Source organism: Nuphar pumila, chromosome 2, assembly GCF_984573655.1.
Source record: "Nuphar pumila chromosome 2, dmNupPumi1.hap1.1, whole genome shotgun sequence".
NCBI lineage: Eukaryota > Viridiplantae > Streptophyta > Magnoliopsida > Nymphaeales > Nymphaeaceae > Nuphar > Nuphar pumila.
In genome coordinates this window covers 107,424,913-107,447,462 of record NC_143250.1, presented here as the reverse complement: position 1 = coordinate 107,447,462, position 22,550 = coordinate 107,424,913, and the positions used below count along the sequence as shown (strand labels likewise).

The window sequence follows — 22,550 nt, the reverse complement described above, 5'->3', positions numbered from 1 at the left end:
TTGAAAAAATGAAACAGACTAGCAGGATATCACATTGAAAATGATCAAAATCCCATTATACATGGAAGATCTATCATAATAGTAACATGTACTACTGCTAAAACAGAGAACACACAACACACATTCTAATCCCAAAGCAGAACTCCCAAAAGGATGCAAAAACAAGTATGGGTGTTCCATTGCCAAGGCAATCAAAGAGTAGGAGAAACCAACTGGACCTCCAGCTTGAATCTCATCTCTTGCCAACATCACTTGGCCAGCATCATCCTCACAAACTCCTCATAGTTGACTTGGCCATCTCCATCAATATCTGCTTCACGAATCATCTCATCAACTTCTTCGTCAGTGAGCTTCTCCCCAAGATTCGTCATCACATGTCTCAGCTGCACATTTTTTAGCATCAAATAAATGTTGATCAGAAGACACACACACACACACAGATGTTCAAGGACTAGGCACAACTTACCTCTGCTGCAGAAATGAAACCATTTTGATCCTTATCAAAGACCTTGAAAGCCTCCTTTAGCTCCTCTTCCGAGTCAGTATCCTTTAAATGTGAAAGGCAAAAGAAAAAAAATAGCCACAAAATATGAAAATATATCAGGATCTACCATGAAAAGTACAACTATAAGAAGGAAACGTGACATGAATAGAAGACAACATGTATAAAAGCCAACCAAATAAAATTTGGGTTATTGAATTTTGCCTTTGATCTTAGCTTTTAAATTTTGGATTTTTTTTGTTCCTGTTCATTGTAATTGTGTTGAGAAAGCTAATACCATGACCTGCTCAGCCCTCGGTCATGAAGAATGTAGACTACCAGAATTTTAAGCACTCTTCAAACAGAGCTTCTTGTCATCTTGAAAGAACAAAGGATCCAACCAACAAGCCAATGTAAATCAGAATCTGTGTAGCATCTAATTAGCAACAATGTGCTAAAGGTCCTTATTTCGACATTTATGTGCTTCTAACGATAATATTAGCTTAATCAGGACATGGATGATTTAGTGGATAGGCTTAGTTATATGTCATTAGTTCTTGATGCTGCTAAGTTGATGAAGCACAAGGTATGCAATTGAGAGTTATCCAAATCATAAATTAAAGTTTAGGCACTACAATATGTGTGCATGTGCATGAGAGAGAGAGAGAGAGAGCTCAAAGTCAAACAAGCAATGCTGAGAATTTCCACATTCAATCAAGGGTAGACTGGTAAAAAAACCCAAGGTACAAAAGCAATCAATCCAAAAAACATTCACCAAGTCCTGCAGAATTCAAGTAAACCAAAATTTTATGTTAGATTTTATTGTGTATGTTCATCAATACCAAGTTGGAAAAAAGAAATAGGCAAACTTTTATGAATTTGGCGTATAGCTTTCCCCTGTAAAAATAGGAAAATGGTCTGTATTACCTTTCTATCAAAAAGTTCAAAAGGATGTGAAACAACAGCTATCAATTCTACAAATTTTGGAAACATCAAATCAAAATAACCAAGGAATCAATTGTGAAAATAGGGCGCTTAAAAAGGGAGATGGTCAAGCATGTAGTGTAACTTAACATGGTCGGATGTTATATTGATTATTTAAATAAAAAAAACATGGGTAGTCCAAATAAGATTGTGATTTTTACAGATCTCTTGGTTATAGATGCACTAAAAAAGAAGAATGATAGAAACCCGACAGCAAGATCAGAACACAATAATACAAGCATCATAAATGTAAGTATGTAACTTCCAAACATCACATTAGGAATATTATAAAATTAAACTCACTTTCATCTTTCGCGCCATTAAATTAAGAAACTCCGGAAAGTCAATGGTGCCATTTTGATCAGCATCAACCTCATTGATCATGTCCACAAGCTCAGCTTCAGTTGGATTTTGCCCCAGAGATCTCATAACAGTTCCTAATTCTTTTGTGGTGATGCACCCTAAATGAGAAGAGAAGAACAAATAAAAATAAGAATGATGTGACATATGATATCCAAGTTTGTGTCTGCATCTTTTTATGTATCACAGGTTATGTATGGTTCCAATGTACTCTTTCATAGACGATATTTTACTTCTGCAAGAATGTTGGGGAAAGACTATGCTTAGTCCAGAACCATCAGATAAATTTGCAAATTATAGAGATAAAAATAAAACACACACACACACAAACATGGGAAGATGAACACAAATCCCGAGGTGGAACCAATTTTTATAAGTTCATATTGGGTAAATAAATTAAAGAATATGAAAAGAACACTGGCAAAAAAATCATAGGTTACCAGCAGAATCTTGAGAGAGAGAGAGAAACATTTCAAAATATATGGTTAAATGTATCTAGATTTTCCAAAGGATTAACATAAGAAACACTCATCGAAAGATTTTGTTTGAACTATATGATATAAAACAACCCTTGAAGTTGAAGAATGCAAAATCCTTGAAGAAAGGAAATTTTGGAGAGTTGCTAATGACTTCCCACAAGCTGATACAACAACAACAACAACAACAACAACTACGCCTTCATCCCAAAACAATTGGGGTCGGCGATATGAACCAAAAAAGAAAATCATTTTGGGTCTTCCACATGAATCCTTCTCCTCCAATCATTTCTATCCAATGCCATGTCCTCGGTGAGGTTCAAAGCAATCATATCCTTTCCTATCACCTCCATCCATGTCTTCCTAGGCCTACCCCGACCTCTTTTAACTAATATATTTTTCCATTTCTCCATCCTTCTAACTGGAGCATCATTAGGCCTTCGCCGAATATGTCCAAACCACTGTAAACGATTCTCTCTCATCTTATTTTCAATGGGTGCAACACCTACCTTCTTACGTATCTCCTCGTTCCGAATCTTATCTTTTATTGTATTTCCCACAAGCTGATAAATAGCTTATTAATATGCATTGAATTTGACTAGATTTCTAGAGGAACATGCTTGCATATTAAAAAATAAAGCTAGAAATACAAAAGAATATACTAGATTACTCCGTTTTCCTTTAAGCTGTATGAATTTGAAAAAAAAAATAGGAATGTGCTATCGCAGAAAAATGCATAGATTTAAGCACTGCCTGCTGTAGAAATTATTGACAAGATATTAGAAAATAAAACCAGAAGTATGAAGAAACTCGGGCCAAAACCAAGATCTAGATGATCAAGAAATGACGGTAATACTTTATCTAAAATCATCTTCATACTTTAGAAAAAGAAAAGCAGCAACTCATGTCTAAACTAAAATGTAACTAGATTTTCTGTATGTTCAAGAAAAGAGAGCACACTTATCCAAAATGAACTTCAAAATACATGAATAAGTGAAAATTCAAGGTCTGAACCCTACACCTCTCCATTTTTGCTCAACGCGTGCAAGATGGAACAATTTCTTGAGCAGGAAGATGGAGGAGCTCAAAGCAAACGCTATCACATATTTCTAGATAATCCTCTTAAGATCAGCAAAGAACTAGCTCACTGTGATGTACTGGAAACAAAGAACTAGCTCACTGTGATGTACTGGAAACAAAGAACTTAAATATCCATATTAAAACAAGCCAAAGCAAACATTTATGTAAGAGCCTAAGTCAGTTCCATAGCATCGCAGACATTTGAAAAAAAAAACTCGCACCTAAAATATAATTTCCCAACATTTTCAAAAGGAAGAAAACCTTAGATCGTTCTATTTCCCGCCTAAACTTACACTCATGCTACATTTTCCAAGAGAAAAAAGATGCGTACAGATTTAAAGTCAAACGCCTTGGAAAAGAGACGAAGACAACCAGAAGGGAAAGGAAAAAAAAACTAAACCCCTCTCGCTCAATCCTTAACTGAAAATACCTTTAGATTTTCCGGGGGATCAATGCAATGAGATCAAGAATCCCGCAGGTTCAGCTTCAAGACGCTCGGAACGAGATAAACACAACGAGAACACGAACAGAAAAACCTAGATGACTCTATTTCCCGCATAAACTAACAATTTGCAAAATTTCCAGAGAGGAGAATATCCGTCCTGGCTTAACTTCGAACTGTTCGGAACAAGACAAACACAACGAGAACGGAAAAAAAAACTACAAACACTCTCTCTTTCGCACCGGAACTCTACATTTTCAGGATAATGGATGCAATGAGGGCCAGATTATCCAGATTTAGCTTCAAATCACTCAGAACAAGATAAACACAACGAGAACGCGTACAGAAAACCCTATATCACTCCATTTCGCAAGATCCCGACGGGAACGATGAGCAGGATGAAGAAAAACGGAGGGGGAAGAGGAAAAAGGAGGCCTTACCATCACCGTCTTTGTCGAAGAGGCTGAAGGCCTCCTTGAACTCGGAGATCTGCTCCCCCGTTAGCTGCTCCGCCATCTTCCCCTTTGACGCAGTCTAGAGCACGCGAGAGTGATCGCAGAGATCCCCCTTTTATACCAATCTCTCTCTGCTCCCTTAGGCGCCAAAAATGAAAAACTGCGACGCCAGGAATTCTGAAGTGTACACGTGTCCAGATATCGGATGTCCATCGTGAGAATCTGACGGTGTGAGGCGATTGGCGAGTTCGTGCTTCTCTCGTCGGCGATCATTGCAGCCAGCTGGCATTACAAGTGTGTTCGTGCACTTACGACTTCACGCCGGTGCCTCGAAGCTCAAGCTGGAAAAACTTTAGTGTGTTTGCCTTGAAAATATCGTGATTTTAATGTTAACGTTTTATAATCAAAATAAATTACATAATTGATAAATTCTAATTGAGATAAGTCTTTATCCTAATTAACTTCTTAATTAGACATGAATCTCATATATATCTAATATCCAAAATACAATCTGTAAAATCCAAAACTGCAAAAGAAGGAATCCAAAATGTTCGAGTTAAAGAATAGTTGCCCTAAAGTCCGGATCTTACATGTGCCTTTTTTAATTATGTTTAACCTTGTAGGTTATTGGCCTGCAATTTTTTTATTGAATGATTCAAGCAAGATCTATCCCACCACGCATATTGAAACCAAAAACATTCTTTCTAAACCAACAAAAGTGACCTAAGATGTCTCAAAAAAAAAATGAGTTAAATAGAGAGGAAGCAAATGGCTAAAATAAAATTTTGATCCACTTTGAAGGGACCTCACATATAGCTATTTGTTGAAACCATACTAATATCATCCGGGAAAGCGGAAAGTTTGGTGTAGGCTTAGGATGGCTATAAAATGATTTTGGATCTAGTTATTACAGTTTGGATCCTGACTAGTTTTTGGCTATAGATGGGTTTTGGAGAGTTTCAATTTGGATGGGGTCAATTGGGTTTGGTGTGAAATCTAAATTAGGTCAATTTTGGTGTGAATCTTTGGGGTCTAAGTTAGGCTCAGGTAGATCTAATAAAATAGGTTTGAGTCCATTAAGAAAGGTTTCAATCCAAATCCTTTTTAATTGGATTTGAGGTGTGAGTAGGTTATGAAAGTGGTTCTAATGTAGGTTTTTGGATATGCGTTGATGGAGGTTCACTTGGGATAAGTTATAATGGGATCTTATTTAACTGGGTTTTGGTGTTTTCTAGGGTCAAAGGCATGAATTGGGTCTTCTACGAAAATAGTAAGCATCATCTTCTTTAATTTAATTCATGTTGGCAATCCTTCTAGTCCTTTGCATTTATGATTGAGTTTCACACCCATTTACTATAGCCTGACTGCATTCTAAAATGTGATAGTTGCTAAGAGAATTTTTGGTGTTCTCACATTAAATGTTTGTTCAAAGCTATACTTTATTACACAAATCCAATCTAATAAAACACCTGTACCATCTTAGCTTGTGAATTTAGGAGTATCCAACTCATCAATAACCCATTGCTCTACAATTCTTGGTGGATGTTTAAATTTAAAGTCTTGTACTTGTTTTGTGTGTTTAGTTAAGATCGGGGTTTGGTTTTGACCCCATGGGTTTGGGGTGATATTAGGTTTCAGTGGAGTCGAGTTTAGGTAGGTTACGCTTGGACCAATGGTTGGGTTTAGGTTTATAGATTTTTGGGTTGGATCCAGGTGTAATGGGAATGGTTTTGGATGGGCCAAGATCAAATTTGGATCAGATCCATGGTTGATGGTGCCATTTGAGGTTGGAAACAGGATATAAGCGCATGAACCGGTTTCTGGAGGCAAATTATAAGGAGTAGAGTGGGTAATGGAATTGAACTAGTTCACTCCAAATACCTCATCCTTAAGATGGTGAATGGGGTAGAGGGGTGGTGTGGCTAGGGTTTTAAAACCCTACCTCTCCCACCGTCCATTAGTCGTCAATGGTCAATGGTCACTGAATCAATGCGCCACTGATCGTGGGTGGCTGACATCCACCAACCGACGAGATCCCCACCGACAACAATCAAATGAGGGGGAAAGTAGGAGAAAGAGGGAAAGAAAAGGGAAAACTGGGTGTCCTCCTAGTCGGCAGCATAGTGACAAACGTTTTAAACGGCAAATTCTCGTTTTTTAAAAACTCATGAGAAATTAAAAAAAATCATTAATCTCGCATTTTTTGGCAAATTCTCGGCAATAAAAAAATAAATTAAAAATATAAGTTAATTTTTTATAAGAAAATATTGATAAAAATTATTTAAAAATAAAAATACATGTTTTTTTGTGATAAATAGCCATTTAAAACGTAAATATCATGTTTAATTCGTGATATTTATGTTTTTTCATAAATCTCGCAAGATTTTGAAAAACTCACGAGAAATTGCCGTTTTAAACTTTCAGGCAATTTCTAGCGATATTATCGCAAGATTTTCATAAATCTCACGATATTTGTCACACTGGTCGGCAGCCAGGAGTGTCACCAATTAGGTGGTGCTAGTGGAGCAAAGACAGACAAGGGTGGTGATGGTGGAGAAAGACATGGGGACAATGGTGGTGGGTGGTTGAAGGGGAACGGGGAAGGTGATGCTGGAAGGTGGGGGTTCCCTGGATCCAGTCCATTTTCATCCCTAGTGAGGACATGGTGCTGTGAGAGTGAAACATGATTACTCTCACAAAATGTGAGAGCTGAGGTCACAAAGTGGAGTTAGTGACTCCAATTCTCATGAGAATTTCTCTCAGACCTATAATTCTTAGTTTTTTTCAAGATCTTGCTACTGTAAATCACAATCACCACACACTCTCGATGTTAGCGAAACATGAGATAAATACAAGTGATTGCGATTTCCAGCTGTTTTTCTAGGCCTTGAATCTTGTAAAAGTTCATTGCAAAATTATCCTTACTCACGGCGGATCCAGGATTTTGCTTAGGGGGGGCAAAAAATTTTATAATAAAATAAAATATAAAACTAAAATGGGGATTTTGCTTAAAGGGGGCAAAATTTTTTATAATAAAATAAATTATAAAACTAAAATATAAAAGGGGCAATATAAATATTTATATTTTGCTTAAATGGAGGCAAAAAAATACAATAAAATAAAATATAAAACTAAAGTCTAAAGGTGGCAATATAAATTTTTATGTTTGCTTAAAGGGGGCAAAAAAAATTTATAATAAAATAAACTCTAAAACTAAAATATAAAGGGGCATAATATAAATTTCTAATAAAAATTTTCAAAACTTGAGGAGGGGCTCAAGCCCCATCCTCGCCCCCTTAGATCCTCCCCTGCTTCTTACCAACAATCACAACTTCTACTTTATCGGTTATGGTTGTCGATCCCTACTGATGACTAAAGCATATGAAAGAATGCATTTTTACCAGAATGAATGGTCAAGTACACGTGCCCTAGATACTTTATACACACATCATGTGTATTTTGTGTTTGGGTTCAACTTTACCTCATGAAATATGATTTAGTTATGAATTTACTACTCAAATTTCAAATTCAAATTCATATACGGGGTTTGGTAAGATGGGGAGTAGTCCATTAGGCAGTCTAGGTTTAAATCCTAGGGCCATCATCCCTTACGCAAAGCCGAAGCATGGCAACTCCCTAGGGGCAAAGGGTAAGCTCATGGAGTTTTACGTTGTCAGGACAATGAGCATAAGTATGGCCGACAAAGCTGGTGCAGCTAGGTCTCTTACCCTAGAGGCAGTTTCTCCATGCAATTATACAAAGGTCATGTTTGACGCCCCTATATTATGGATGTTATATAGAAGTTAGTTATGGGGATGACATAGTTTAAAAGTTCATCTGTAGTATAAAGAAGTTATTTGAAAACTGTAACTTGAAAGGACTTTTAAATATTAATGGTGTGTTTGGCGTATTAGTTAAGAAGGCCTTCTAAGGCATTGTTTTTTGTAATAAAGGATCAAATTACCCTTGGCCTTCTAAAATGGGTCAGGTATAGGTTAAGCCTACCCAACCCAACCTGAACCCAACTCGAGGTGGGTGGGGTCTGGTCATGGGTCGCACTATAAGAAATCTGCGGATTACCGATAGACGTAATCCATCGCAAATCCGTTGCTAAACAGTTTAGCGATGGATTAGCGACAGATAACTTTCATCACAAATTCCTAGTCGCTAATTAGCGACGGAGAATATCTGTCGCTACTTTCATGGATAATTTGCGATGAATTAGCGAATGCCATGATCCTTCTTCGTGAGGCCATCACTAATCCGCAGAGATTTGGTTTTGCGATGAATTATAATTTATCGCTATTATAGCGACAGATTATAATCCGTCGTAAAACATCGGCCGATTTAGTTTTGCAATGGATAAATATTCATCCCTAATCCATCGCTAAATTAGAGGCCGATACTAATTAGCGACGGATATTATATGTCGCTAATTTGTCGCAAAAAAAAAATTGTTTAAAATATAAATAGCGAGAAAAAAAATCTCGCTATACAATTTATATATCCTGTAAAAAAAAACAAAGTACACATAAAAAATACATATACAAAGCCGTTGAAACAATTTAGCGATCCACTATAATCTTCGCCAAGTTTTAATTATTTACAAGTGAACATTTACAAAGAGTTTCTTTTAAAACAACAAGAAGGTACAACAAATTCCAATACATGAATCTAATCATCGCCAAGATTCTAAGCATCATCTTCTTCATTGTCTCGATCTACCCCTTCATCCATGCCTTCATCAGCTCCTCTACGCTGATTATCTCTAGCATCCTAGAAGAAAAAAGAAAGATTAGTATTGATAAAAAAATATAATGAAATAAATTATATGAAATGCACCTAATCTAAGGCAATCAAAGTAATATGAATAAATTACACATAGACTAGCTAGTAATAAAGTGAAGGACATTAACAGAATTCAGATATGTGTTCTATGACTGACAGAAAAAATTCATAGTGATTCAATCATGCAGATATGTGTTCTAAGGTTGTCAAAAAAATATCATAGTGATTCAAGCATGCATATATGTGTTATAAGGTTGTCAAATAAATGTCTTCTGTATCACAATCATACTTATATGTATTCTAATGTTGTCAAAAAACTCTCATAGTGATTCAATTATGCATATATATGTTCTAAGGTTGTCAAAAAACTTTCATAGTGATTCAGGCATGCATATATGTGTTCTAAGGCAGTCAAATAATTTCATAGTAATGAGATCATGCTTATATATGTGCAGTAAAAAAATTTCATAGTGATGGAATCATGCTTATATGTGTTCTAATGTTGTGAAAAAACTTTCATAGTGATTTAATCATGCATATATGTGTTATAAGGCAGTCAAAAACTTTCATAGTGATGAAATCATGCATACATGTGTTCTAATGTTGTCAAAAAACTCTCATAGTGCTTCAAGCATGCATATTTGTGTTCTAAGGTTGTCAAAAACTTTCAGTGATGAAATCATGCTTATATGTTCTAATGTTGTAAAAAAACTCTCATAGTGCTTCAAGCATGCATATATGTGTTCAAAGGTTGTCAAAAACTTTCATAGTGATTCAATCATGCATATATGTGTTATAAGGTAGTAAAAAAACTTTCATAGTGATGGAATCATGCTTATATGTGTTTTAATATTGTGAAAAAAAAAATTATAGTGATTCAATCATGCATATATGTGTTATAAGACACTCAAAAACTTTCATAGTGATGAAATCATGCTTATATGTATTCTAATGTTGTCAAAAAAATCTCATAGTGCTTCAAGCATGCATATTTTTGTTCTAAGGTTGTCAAAAACTTTTATAGTGATGAAATCATGCTTATATGTATTCTAATGTTGTCAAAAAACTCTCATAGTGATCCAATCATGCATATATGTGTTCAAAGGTTATAAAAAAACTTTCATAGTGATTCAATCATACATATATGTATTTTAATATTGTCAAAAAACTTTCATAGTGATTCAATCATGCATATATCTGTTATAAGGCAATCAAAAACTTTCATAGTGATGAAATCATGCTTATATGTGTTCTAATGTTTTCAAAAAACTCTCAATGCTTCAAACATGAATATTTGTGTTCTATGGTTGTCAAAAACTTTCATAGTGATGAAATCATGCTTATATAGGTTCTAATGTTGTCAAAAAAATCTCATAGTAATTCAATAATGCATATATGTATTCTAAAGTAGTCAAATAATTTCATAATGATGAAATCATGCTTATATATGTGTTCTAATGTTGTAAAAAAACTTTCATAGTGATTCAATCATGCATATATTGTTATAAGGCAGTCAAAAACTTTCATAGTGATGAAATCATGCTCATATGTGATACATTCATGTATATACTAGCTTGAAATATAACGACATAAAATAAGTGACATGAAACTTTCATACCTGATAAGCAGCTGTAGACGAAGTTCTCCTGTCCCGAAAAAAGTTGCATAACTCATTACGAACAACATCGAAAATTACTTCATGTAAATAGTCACATATTGTGTCCTTAACAAGCTGGCGGACACCATCCCAAGAATTAGCCGGGTCAATCAAACGCTTGGAGTTAATACTGGCAGGAGAACTCTGAGAGCCCTAGCTGGAGGAGGCAACGATTGGTGTGGTGTTCATATTACTCTCAAACCCGAACACACGACCCTTTTTGGGTTCACTGATTGTAGTCACCTATGCTGCAAGATCAAAAGGTAGATGCTGAGTGGAGTCATCACCATATCGCTCTACTATTTGCTGCTCATATGACTCCTACAAAGTAATGATTACAGTATAGATTAATAATTAAGAATTACAATGTTCATGGTAACTTGTATATTATAATGTTTATTAATGCAATAAATACATATCCTTGGCATTCTCGCCTTTTCTGATACAAACTCTCCCGTGCTCTTACATTTATATGTTTCAATAAACATATCCTTATAAGGCACAATGCCTCCTTTTTCTGCTTCCTGCGAGGTTAAATGATAAAAAATTATTTAAAAAGTATGCAACAATACTTATAAATTTGACAATATATATTAATGAGTTACCATTTTCTTCAAGTGGATCCTAAAAGTCTTAGATCCACCGGTGTGTAGATGAGCATCGGGCATCTTCGCTCGGTTTTGTTCAGCCTTTGCTAAGCGATTTTGAAATTCATGCCCTGCCCACTTGTCACACATTGCATCCCAAAAAAACTGACCTGATAGTAGGAGGGTCATGACCCTTCCACTGCAGTGGATCATCTATCCTACCAGATGCTTTTATTGATGCAGTCTTCATATTGTGCAGCATGTCTGTAAATCGATTGACAACCACCTTCTGTCACACCCACTTCACGTCCTGCTCCATCGTAGTCGCGAAGCGATTCGAAGCCTACAAATAATTTCAGAAAGTTAGTAGGCATGACTATAACAAAAAATTAAATATGAAACACATTAGCTATGATAAATGATTATATACTATGAATGAGGACCATAATCTGTCTAACACCTCCTTCGGGTATTCTTTTCATTGAACGATTGGTCCTGGTAGATATTAAACTAGTGATTGCCTAATCGTCCTTACCAACTCTTTCAATCATGCTACAAACTTATTTTCAAGTTCTTTCTGTACTTCTGAATCAGTGAGATGTGAAAGTTCTTTTTGCAACTACAAATCAAATCATCTGCACTTAACAAATATATATATTACCAAACCATATACGCACGTATAGAACTTAGTGTTACATATTAAGTATACTTACTTGATGTAAGGGTCAATCATTGAGCACTTAAAAAGGATATAGATTTGTGTTGCATCTTACTCTCGATCTTTGAAGAGTCTTGACCGACAACTACCAAAGGCATGCCCAAGTGGTTGAAATATTGATAGTTTGTCAGCTACATTAAATTGTTCTCCATCATCATTACGAGGTGGAAAGTGTAACGTGTTGGAATGTGAGGTTCAAAGTACATAGATGGGAAATTTAAAATCTCTTCTAAAGTGTACGCCTCACAAATAGAACCCTTCATTCTTGCTTTATTTTGAACATTTTTTTTAGGTCAGACATGCATCTGTCAATAATATACATCTCGTAATGCAATAATTTCTCAATAGCATTGAAGAAAAAAATATATAAAAAAATATACCTTTCAAATGGGTACATCCACCGATATTGCACAGGACAACCAACCCTAAGTTCATATGGCAAATGTATGACCACATGTTCCATAACATAAAAAATGCTCGCAAAAATATCTTCTCTAGTTGACAAATAGTAGTGATGATAGAATCCTCGAGATTCTTTATCTTAGTTACTGCAACTTTCGATGCGCACAATATTTTAAAAAACCTACTCAACTCGGATAATACCCCCCATATAGGTTTGTCTAACATATTATGGAATGCTAGGGGAATCAACCGTTGTATAATGACATGACAATCACGGTTCTTCAACCCATATAATTGTCCCTCATCTATCTTTACAGCCTGAGTAATGTTAGAGACGTATCTATTTGGAAATCGCAACTGTCTCAACCATTGACATATCTGCTTTACTTGATTTGGTCCAAGCATGTACCTTGCCTTTGATTTCAGTACTTTGCCATTGTACTCTTTGAGTTCCAATTCTGGTCTTTTACATATTACTTTTAAATTCATACGGGCATTCAGATTATCCTTTATTTTTCCTTTGACATTCATTACCGTATTGAATATGTTATTAAGCACATTTTTCTCCACATGCACCATATCCAAATTATGTCGTATCAATAACGTCGGCCAATATAGTAGTTCCCAAAATATAGATTTCTTTGTCCAATTGTGATCCTTCCCAAATCCAAGGAAGGACGTTAGACTACGGGCATCTCTCAGTCCATATGAAAAGTATCACAATTGGCTTAAAATCTCTATGCCAGACAACCTTATAGGTGGACCTTCCATTTCAGTTGTGCTTGCTCGGAACACATTCTTTTATCGTTAGAATGGATGGTCATTGGGTAGAAATCGATGGTGACAATTAAACCAGCATGGCTTCTTTCCATGCATCAATCTAAAGGATTTTGTATCCTTCATGCAGTACAGACATGCCAACGGATGATCGTTGGGTAGAAATCGATGGTGATAATTAAACCAGCACAACTTTCTTTCATGCGTCAATCTAAAGGATTTTGTATCTTCCATGCAATACGGACATGTCAACCTCTCATGTGTGCTTTAACTAGATAACATACCATATGCGGGGAAGTCACTGATTGTCCATAAAATAACAACCTTCATATTGGAGTTTTATTTATTTTTGGGCATCGTACGTGAGAACACCGTCATCCCACAATATTTTCAGTTCATCAATCAATGACCTTAAATATACATCAAGATTTTGGCCCGGAGAGGTCGAACCAGGGACAATAGAAATAAGAAAAGATTTTGACGCTTTATACATGAGCTTGAAGAAAGGTTGTATAGGGTGACAAATACTGGCCAACACGAGTATAGAGTTGATCTACCCCCAAATGGATTAAATCCATCTGTACATAAACCTAGCCTAACATTTATCACTTCCATTGCGAAGGTCTGATGTGTATGGTCAAAGTGCTTTCAAGCTTCTGCGTCAACAGGATGCGTGCTCTTGTCTTCATCGTGTCAAACTTTATTTGCATGTCATCTCATGTGTTTAGCTGTCCAATAGAACATATACAATCGTTGCAATCTAGATGTGAGAAAAAAGTAACAAAGCGACTTCTATGACACTTCTTTTGACCTCATGCTACCATTGCTTCTTGTCTTTGGCTTTAACCGAGGATGCCTACAAGATAAACACGATGTGCTATTTTCTTGATCTTTGAAATACAACATCAGTGATTTGGACAAGCATCTATCTTTTGATACCCTATAACTAAAGCGTTGACCATAACCTTCGCATGATAAAAATTTTGTGATAATTCCTTATCTTTGGGCAACATACTCTTCACAATAGAGCACAAATGGTCAAAACATGATTAGCTCAATATATACTCGAACTTCAAATTCATTAGTTGAAGAACTGCAGATAAGATAGTGTGACTCTCGCAACCATTCCAAAGCATCTCATCAATATCTCTAAGTAAATTATAAAATCTACTAGCTACATCGTTTGCTGTTTCTTCCTCTACCCCAGTTGGTATATCACTAGAACCCATAGCAGAACCCAGTTTTGGTTCTACGACATCAAATATCAAATCTATATATATATCGTGCACCACATCCACCCGTGCATCAAAATTATTCCAAAATTCTTCACCATGAAGCGTCCAATTATGATAATCACTCATAAAACCCTTCATGTATAGTGATGTCTAATGTCATGAGGTTCTATAAATCGATTGTTCTTACACATCGTGCTGGGGCACCTGATTCGACCTGTGGGATCCACTGTACTGACACTTGCCATTGTAAATTCAATAAAATTGTCAACACCATCCATATATTCATGCAATACCTCATTGTCAATTATCCTACGATACATTCATTCACAGTTTGCAGTCATTTTGGGCGACGGATGTTACATATACTATCATAACTAATTAAAAGAGAATCATAAGAATGCTATGATGAAAAAAATATCTAATTTATCATGCATTCATGGTAGATGTAATGATTTGATATATATCATACACACACACACGCACGCACACACACACACACACACACACATATATATATATATGTGTGTGTGTGTGTGTGTGTGTGTGTGTGCGTGTATGTGTGCGTGTGTGTGATGTCATTCAATCACAAGAAGTGTGATGCATGCATTGATAACTTAATATTTTCATGTGCAAAACCATTTATTTGAAGCATGTTTGAAGCATTGATAACTTATCATTCATTTTTATGTGCAAACTCATTCATAACAAATACATTCATTTAAAACATGTTTTCATAATACAATTTTACATGGAAGGCATAATCAAATTGAAAATAACTTCATGCAAGCATGGTACAGTCACATCAAACATTGCAATACATTCAAATCATTCATATTAAAATAATGTCAAACATGTACATGCAACAAACACACTCCAATATCCTGCTAACTACTACCATGACTAGCATGAAATCCGAGCTCCAAAATAAGAACACTTCTATTTTCATACATTAAAATCATGCTCAGCATGATCTCCGAACTCCATCAAAGCAGTTCTAGATATCTACAACTAAGTTAGTGTGTGAACAAAAAAGTGTTACATCCAAGAAATTAAATAACCTGTGATGCGCTTGCATCACTTACTCACCACGGGTATTTACCCGATTTGCATGCTATTATTTCCTTTGCATTTTTTTCTTATTTCTTTTTGCATTGCATTTTTAGTCCCATGCGATGCTTAGCACTAAGCATCACACAATTAGCTCAACTATACACCTGCAAAGAACATTTATATACGACAGAGGTAACAACTCATCAAGAGGCGACAGGGGCTCTGCCACTGCCTGGCAGAGAGAGAGGCGGTATACATGCAGACTCATCGACGAAGGGGATCCGGTCACGGGTCAGCTGCGGAGCGAGGCAGAGGCTGGGGTTACATCAAGCGAGCAAGTTGAGAAAGGGTGAGAGAAAGGGCGAGGGAGAGAGAGGGGTAGGGGCATCGGCCCCTACCGAAAATAAAAGCGAGGCAAGGGCCGATGGCCCCTGCTCGACCAAAAACAAAAAAGGGGGGGGGGGGGGCACAAAGGCCCCTGCGACTCTTGAGAAGGAGGAGGCATGGGCCAATGCCAAACCAAGAAGAAAAAAAGGGGGGGGGGTCTTGACCCCTTTCGCCGGCCCATTGGGTGACAGAGGGCAAAACGAGAGAGAGAGATGAGGAGAAAGAAGAAGGGAAGAGAGGATACGTACCTGGGGAAAGAGGTCGCTGGTGTCGGCGTCGACAGGCGAGCAAGAGGGAAGGAGAGAGGAGAAAGGTGGTGCTGGCATTGGGTGGCCAGAATACAGCATTGGGTGGCCAGAATATGGCATTGGGTGGCCAAAATACGGTGAGAAAAGGACGATAGAGGGGGAACGACCGAGGGAGGAGAATGGGAGGTGGCCGACGAGGTCTCCGGAGGGAGCTGTCAGTGGGTCGCCGAAGAGCAGAGGCAACGATGATAGACAACCCGATTCGGGGGTGGCCTCCAGTAAGGCAAGGATCAGAGCTCAGGGAAGGGAGCAACGACAAGGTGGCTTCAGTGTGGGCTGTCAGCGGCAGGGAAGGTCGTCGAATATAGGGAGGGTCACCAGAGGCAAAGGGGCGAGCGACAGAGGGTTAGGGTTTGGGGGTAATCAGAGAGAGAGAGAGAGAGGAGAGACAAAGAGAGAGAATGTTGCGCATTAGACGGACTTACATCGAAAATTAGCGACAGAAAAATTTTGTTGTAAACACCATCGCTAATTAGAGACGGAGTAGCGATGGAAAAATTTTGTCGCTCATCCATCACTAAGTTGCGACGCAGTTTGCGACAGAATGTAATCCATCACTAATCCCTCTCTAATTAGCGATGGTGTTTGCGATGAAATTTTTTTGTCACTAATCCCGCATTTAATTCCAATTTTAGCGATGGCTAGTTTTCTCTAGCTAATTCGTCGCTAATTTGTAATAGAAAAAATCCATCATAAATTTCCATCGCTAATTAACATTTTTCTTGTAGTGTCAAGCCAACCTGAACCCAACTCGAGGTAGGTTGGGTCTGGTCATGGGTCAGGCCAATTGAATCCTACCTCAGACTTGATAGTCAGTTCTGATAGTATTGTTGAACCATCAATCATGTTGAAGCCTGAGTTGGCTAGTTCAAAAACCAGTACACCAATATCAAAATTGTAAGAACCCGCAGGTCTCTCTGGCCAATTAATAATTTGATATTGCCCTTCTCCCTCTCAGTTATAGACATGGTCCATGTGTCACAATAAACATATGCATATGGAAGGATCAAGACCGATCTTTCACTGATATACAAGAACCAACAAAAAAAACATTTGAACTCTATTTTGGCCACCCTTGGCAGTACTTTCCAATCACATGTGAATGTTCCTATAAACATTAAGTTTTTGTTACCCTTGGAACATTTCAACTCTAATCTCGGCAGAGACAACAACTTGATACATTTTTACATTGTCATTCTTCTGAACTCTAGTCATCACAAGTAGATTATAACTACACCTAAATTCTGCTATGAAATAGGAAAACCCTGCTACTAATCTTCTAATGCAACTGGTGAGTTGCAACACTCTATCCAAATAGGCCATCATAACCAATATAGTTATATGATGGCATATCCTCAATTCGATATACATCCTCTAACAAAAGCTCCCTCTGCGGCTGAGCGTGTGTCAACTTCAAAACATTTTGTGTGTTCAGAATCATAATCAATTCTCAGCATCAAGCCAACCTCTCTCTCTCTCACACACACATACACACAAACACATATATTACGTTGAAATTCATGTATGATACATTCTTTGCCAGCCATTGTGCATCCATAACCACAAAAGTAATACAGTAAAGTAAGTCGAATGACCATTCATCCTCTAGAAACATACAACATGAATATGTTCAAGTGAGTAGGATATCTACCACCTTTCCAATTTCTGATAGCATGCTATATCAGGCGTATGTAATGGAAAAAGAAATTAATGCTAAAATGAGCTTGACAAGTGACCTGAAAGCATTTGCATGAAGATTGCACCGATCAATGTCCTTGGCATTGACGCAAACACGTGAAAAAATTTAAGACCATATTAAAATTTTGTTATCGGTCAAAATTCTAATTGGCAGTGAAACAAAAGCATATATATATGGAGGTTATCTACGTATAGCTTGCAGTCATACATAGGAATGCAAATCCACTATTATAGTAAAGTTTACAGGAATTTTCCTCTTCTCTGCAAACATGTAAACTTCAACTTGTGATTAGTTTAGTCCAAATACAAAAATAACTATTAAATTGAAATATATGTAAGTAGACGTATCTTCACCAGGATAAAAACCTGCCTATATAGGGAATGGACATGAAAGTAACCTTTAGGAATTCAACAGCAAAATATCTTGTAGACCAGAGATAAGTCGATCATCACTTAGGAATATGTTGGTTTATGAATACATGAATGGGTGACAAATCCAATAAGGAGTAATAAAATTAAAATAACACTTAAAAACCATCAAAGGGAAAAATGATAAGGCACACATAATTATGCAAGATGAAAACTGAAAAAGCAAATGGTTCACTACAAATGCAATCCTACAAATACAAATTCTTCAATACAAATGTAATCCTACAAATAGTTTCTCATCCTCCTTTTTTCATGCTGGGGACTTGCATTGGTTGACATGCCAATGACGGAGTTAAAAACTTTTTTTTTTATTTTATAGCAGTTCATAATAAGATATGCTATGAGAAGTGATCAACTAATACAAATGCAGTCCTACAAATACAAATGCTTCAATGCTGCAAGATGGGTATGGATTAAATTCACTACTGAGAAGCATTGTACAAGCAAGCAAATACAAACTGTCAAATATAAAAAAAACTATTGATCATGACATAGAGAAGGAAGGTTCTGACATTGATCCATACCAAATACAGTTTCTATAAATACATATATCTAATATAATCAGATAAAAAATATGATGAGAAGTGTGACACAAATAGAGATCCTACGACATTTCTTCGACTTTGGTGTTTTTTCACTCGTCATCTCCGCCCTCTCCACATATAGACTGTCTACTTTTCCTTCCAACAACTCTACTCTTGACTTAAAGGATTCTAACATATGCACATGTTGGCTCCTCGTGTTAGAAGTAGTGGATGAAATGTAACTACTACTTTCTCCAATACCATCCACCAGCTCAATAAACTTGCATTTTGGGCAGCACCCATTTTTGCATCGTAGTCCACTCATAAAACTATATACCCTTGTGTGGTCCCTTTTTTGTCGTAGTCAAACATGATCATGTACCACAATAGCAAAAAAATACTCTTTCTTGTTCTATTTTGCTTCAAATACTATATAGTACCTATAATTTTTATAAGAAGTGGTTTAACATGATATGAAAAAATTAATAAGATAGCTCTATAATCAGTTCATCAATAAGCTAAGGAAGATAGCTCCATAAAAGTTATTACGTGTTTATAAAAAAAAAAACCATAAGGCAGACAAATCAAAAAATAGACAAAACAAGAAAGACAAGTCAAGCAATTCTCTTGTCACGAGCAATCTCGACTGTAATTGCTTCTCGAATATTATGCATCTCTAATTCCTCTATTGAGGATACATCCACTTGGACCTCCCCTGTACCCTTGTCTAGATCCTCATTCATGTCGAGTAGGACCTCATCGCTCTCGGACTGGTTGAACCACAAGTTTCCTGTGTCAGTCTTTCTAATAAAATTATGGATTGCCATAGTTGCAATGATAGTTTGCACATGCTTACGATATGTGAAAGAAGCCATTTTCCATATAATTGGAAAGTGATTCTTCCACACCCCAAAAGTGCATTCTATAATATTCTGCAAGAATGAATGAAAGCCATTCTAAACCTTTTTTTCATGCTTGAGGTCCATCTTCGATAGTCTTGAAGATGATATGTAACCTCTTTATATGGTGCTAAAAATTTGGGCATGTTGGCATATCCGGAGTCAACAACATAATATTTTCCTACAAAATATAAGCAGTTATATATTATAATTGCACATGTAATATATGACAAATCAAGTATATTTGTATACTTATAAGACAAAACTTCTTACTAGTAGGGGGCTTAGGAAATCTATATTTTTGAGTATTGACTACATTATTCAAAACTCAAGAATCATTCACCATCCCTTCTCACCTAGCTTGTGCGAATGTAAAGTTCATGTTAAAATCACATGTTGCAAGAATATTTTGGATGCATACTTTTTTTCGTCCTATATATGTAACATGCTTATACACTGGTATAGTGGCATGCATGTGTGTACCATCCAGTGCTCCAACACAATTCTAAAATATTAGAAATATACACAAATAAATGATAAGTGTTAGATCAAATCATGGCGAGACAATCACATATAACTATAAAATAAGAACAAAAAATTACCTAAAAATACAACATATAATTCATTAACCTAGAAATATAACTAGGTGTCTCCCCAAATGTTGGTGAGATGATCATATTCCTAGTCAAAGTTATCATTGCATTCAACACATTAGTAAAGTGCCTACTAATGGATTCCCTTGAATGACTCAACATGTACTGTACCATTTTATTCCTCTCATTGTGAGCTACAGTGATGAAGAATATAAATACTACTTCATCTACCCCGACTTCTTTGCTATCACGCAATAAATCATTGTCTCTAAAATAACTTTACAGTCTCTTAAAGACATGCTTCCTTATGTGAATGATATCATAAGAAAGTCTCCAGTGGCCCCCGAGTATATGATGCATGTGATGGATACCACAAACGAATAAGTTATGCATAAGCTCTTTTATCATATAATTCAAAAAATATGATATGATACAACCCATTGATGAAAGTACTAACAAATCTTCTTCAAACCTCTCATCATCTGATGTTTACTCATATGAATCAATAATTACTAATTACAATTAATACCATAAGTTCATTCACATGAAAGATAAATGCATACTCATATGATATGATTATTAAATATCCACAAAGCATACAGAAGATAAATATCAATGCTCTTGTAACCACAGAGCTAAACATACATAAACCACTCCATAATAAACATACACAAACTATAAGATAATATAATAGAAGAGACTATAAAGGTATCAAAGTGATTACATGTCTATAAATCAACGATCATGAATAGACACAAATCCAAATATCAAAGCATCAAAGTATCAAAGTGTCAAAGTTTTAATAAATACAAACCATAAAAGTATCAAAGTTATGACAACCCCATAAATCAATGTGTCAATGGTTGTCATATTCATCCTTAAACCATATAAGCCTACTTTTGTCACTTTGAAGTGCCAGGAATACTTTGGTCTTCTCCTTGTTATTAAGGAGTCTGTAACTAAATACGTGAAGAGCATTGTGTCTCTCTAAACCCTCTATCCTCTCCAGAAGCTTGATTGCTTGACCTATAAAGCTGAACTTTGTATTACTTCATCTATCATTGAATGCCTCATACATTCTGTCAAACCTCTCAATCAGTTGATTTGCACTAGACTTCCTCCTACAATATGTGTTCTCAATATCATCTAAATTTGATACCTCACATCATGTAGGCAGCACATTATTGGTAGGAGTAACAACATCGACAATGTCCTCCTCCTCCTCAAGCTCATCTAATCTTATGTTTGCATGAGTGTTGCTTTCAGTAGTAGGAACCTCAACTCTTAAAGGAGGAACTTCAGATGAGGTCAAGATATCTTCACCCATAGTAGTGGTCCCCCCAAAGAGAACATCACATTCATTAGGAAACTCAAGACTTCTCAACCTAAATTTATCGCAATTTTTAAACTTCTACAAAACATAAAATGTGTATATACAACAAATCAACCCAAAATTCAAGACTTTTCTATAAAAAAACAATATGTTTCAAGTTTACCTTTGTAAACTCAACCCAAAATTCAGTCGATGTAGTGTATGTATGTCAGATGTGGTCCCAACCCAACTTAGTTTGTTTAGAAATATACATCCACGCTTTCCAATCATTTTTCACATCGTCCTGGTGGTTTTTTTAACTGCTTGGACATGTAAGCAAAGTGAGTTGATTTAGCAAATGTTTTTTTCATGGTCATCCAAGTCACCTTAGTCAAGTGTGTTTTGGGTCTATTGCCTTTATGAACCTCTTCTAGGTAGATTTCAATGAAAGCTCTGTGTGCGGTCATCTCAATATGCTTTTTTCATAGGCACTGGTTCTTGATTATTCTCATTGCTCATGGCCTAATACACAAATTAAATATTGGCAACAAGGTAGAAACAAGTTCGTTCTAGGAATTCGAGTGCCACATAATTAGTATAAAAAGAAAAAACTAAGAATATTAGTATCAAAATGCAACTAATTAACGATAATCCACTTGACATCTCCTATACCAAACAAGGCTATATTTAAATTCTCATTATAGCATGTGAACCTTCTCCTTACCTATAATGCTCCAAAATTTCACCCAAATTTTTTGATTTTTTTTAAATAATAAGCATAAAGAAAATAATTTTAAAAGGAATAGAGAACATCTTGTACGAGTTACAGGTGTTATCATCCAAATAAGACATTGAATAAAATAAATAAAAATCAGAGGTTTATAGCATTCAAATTTAAAGGAGTTATT

The 22,550-nt window shown here is 36.1% G+C and overlaps 1 protein-coding gene across 1 annotated transcript; it reads right to left on the bottom strand.

The window, feature by feature from the left end:
* LOC149846608 (calmodulin-like) lies at positions 1-4,398 on the bottom strand. Its single transcript, XM_089996447.1, has 4 exons — positions 4,264-4,398; positions 1,769-1,926; positions 467-547; positions 1-383 (listed from the first exon to the last, which is right to left on the bottom strand). Exons 1-4 carry the CDS (start codon positions 4,337-4,339, stop codon positions 249-251), a joined length of 450 nt encoding a protein of 149 aa, XP_089852573.1. The 5' UTR covers positions 4,340-4,398; the 3' UTR covers positions 1-248.
* Between the last annotated feature and the right edge of the window lie 18,152 nt (positions 4,399-22,550).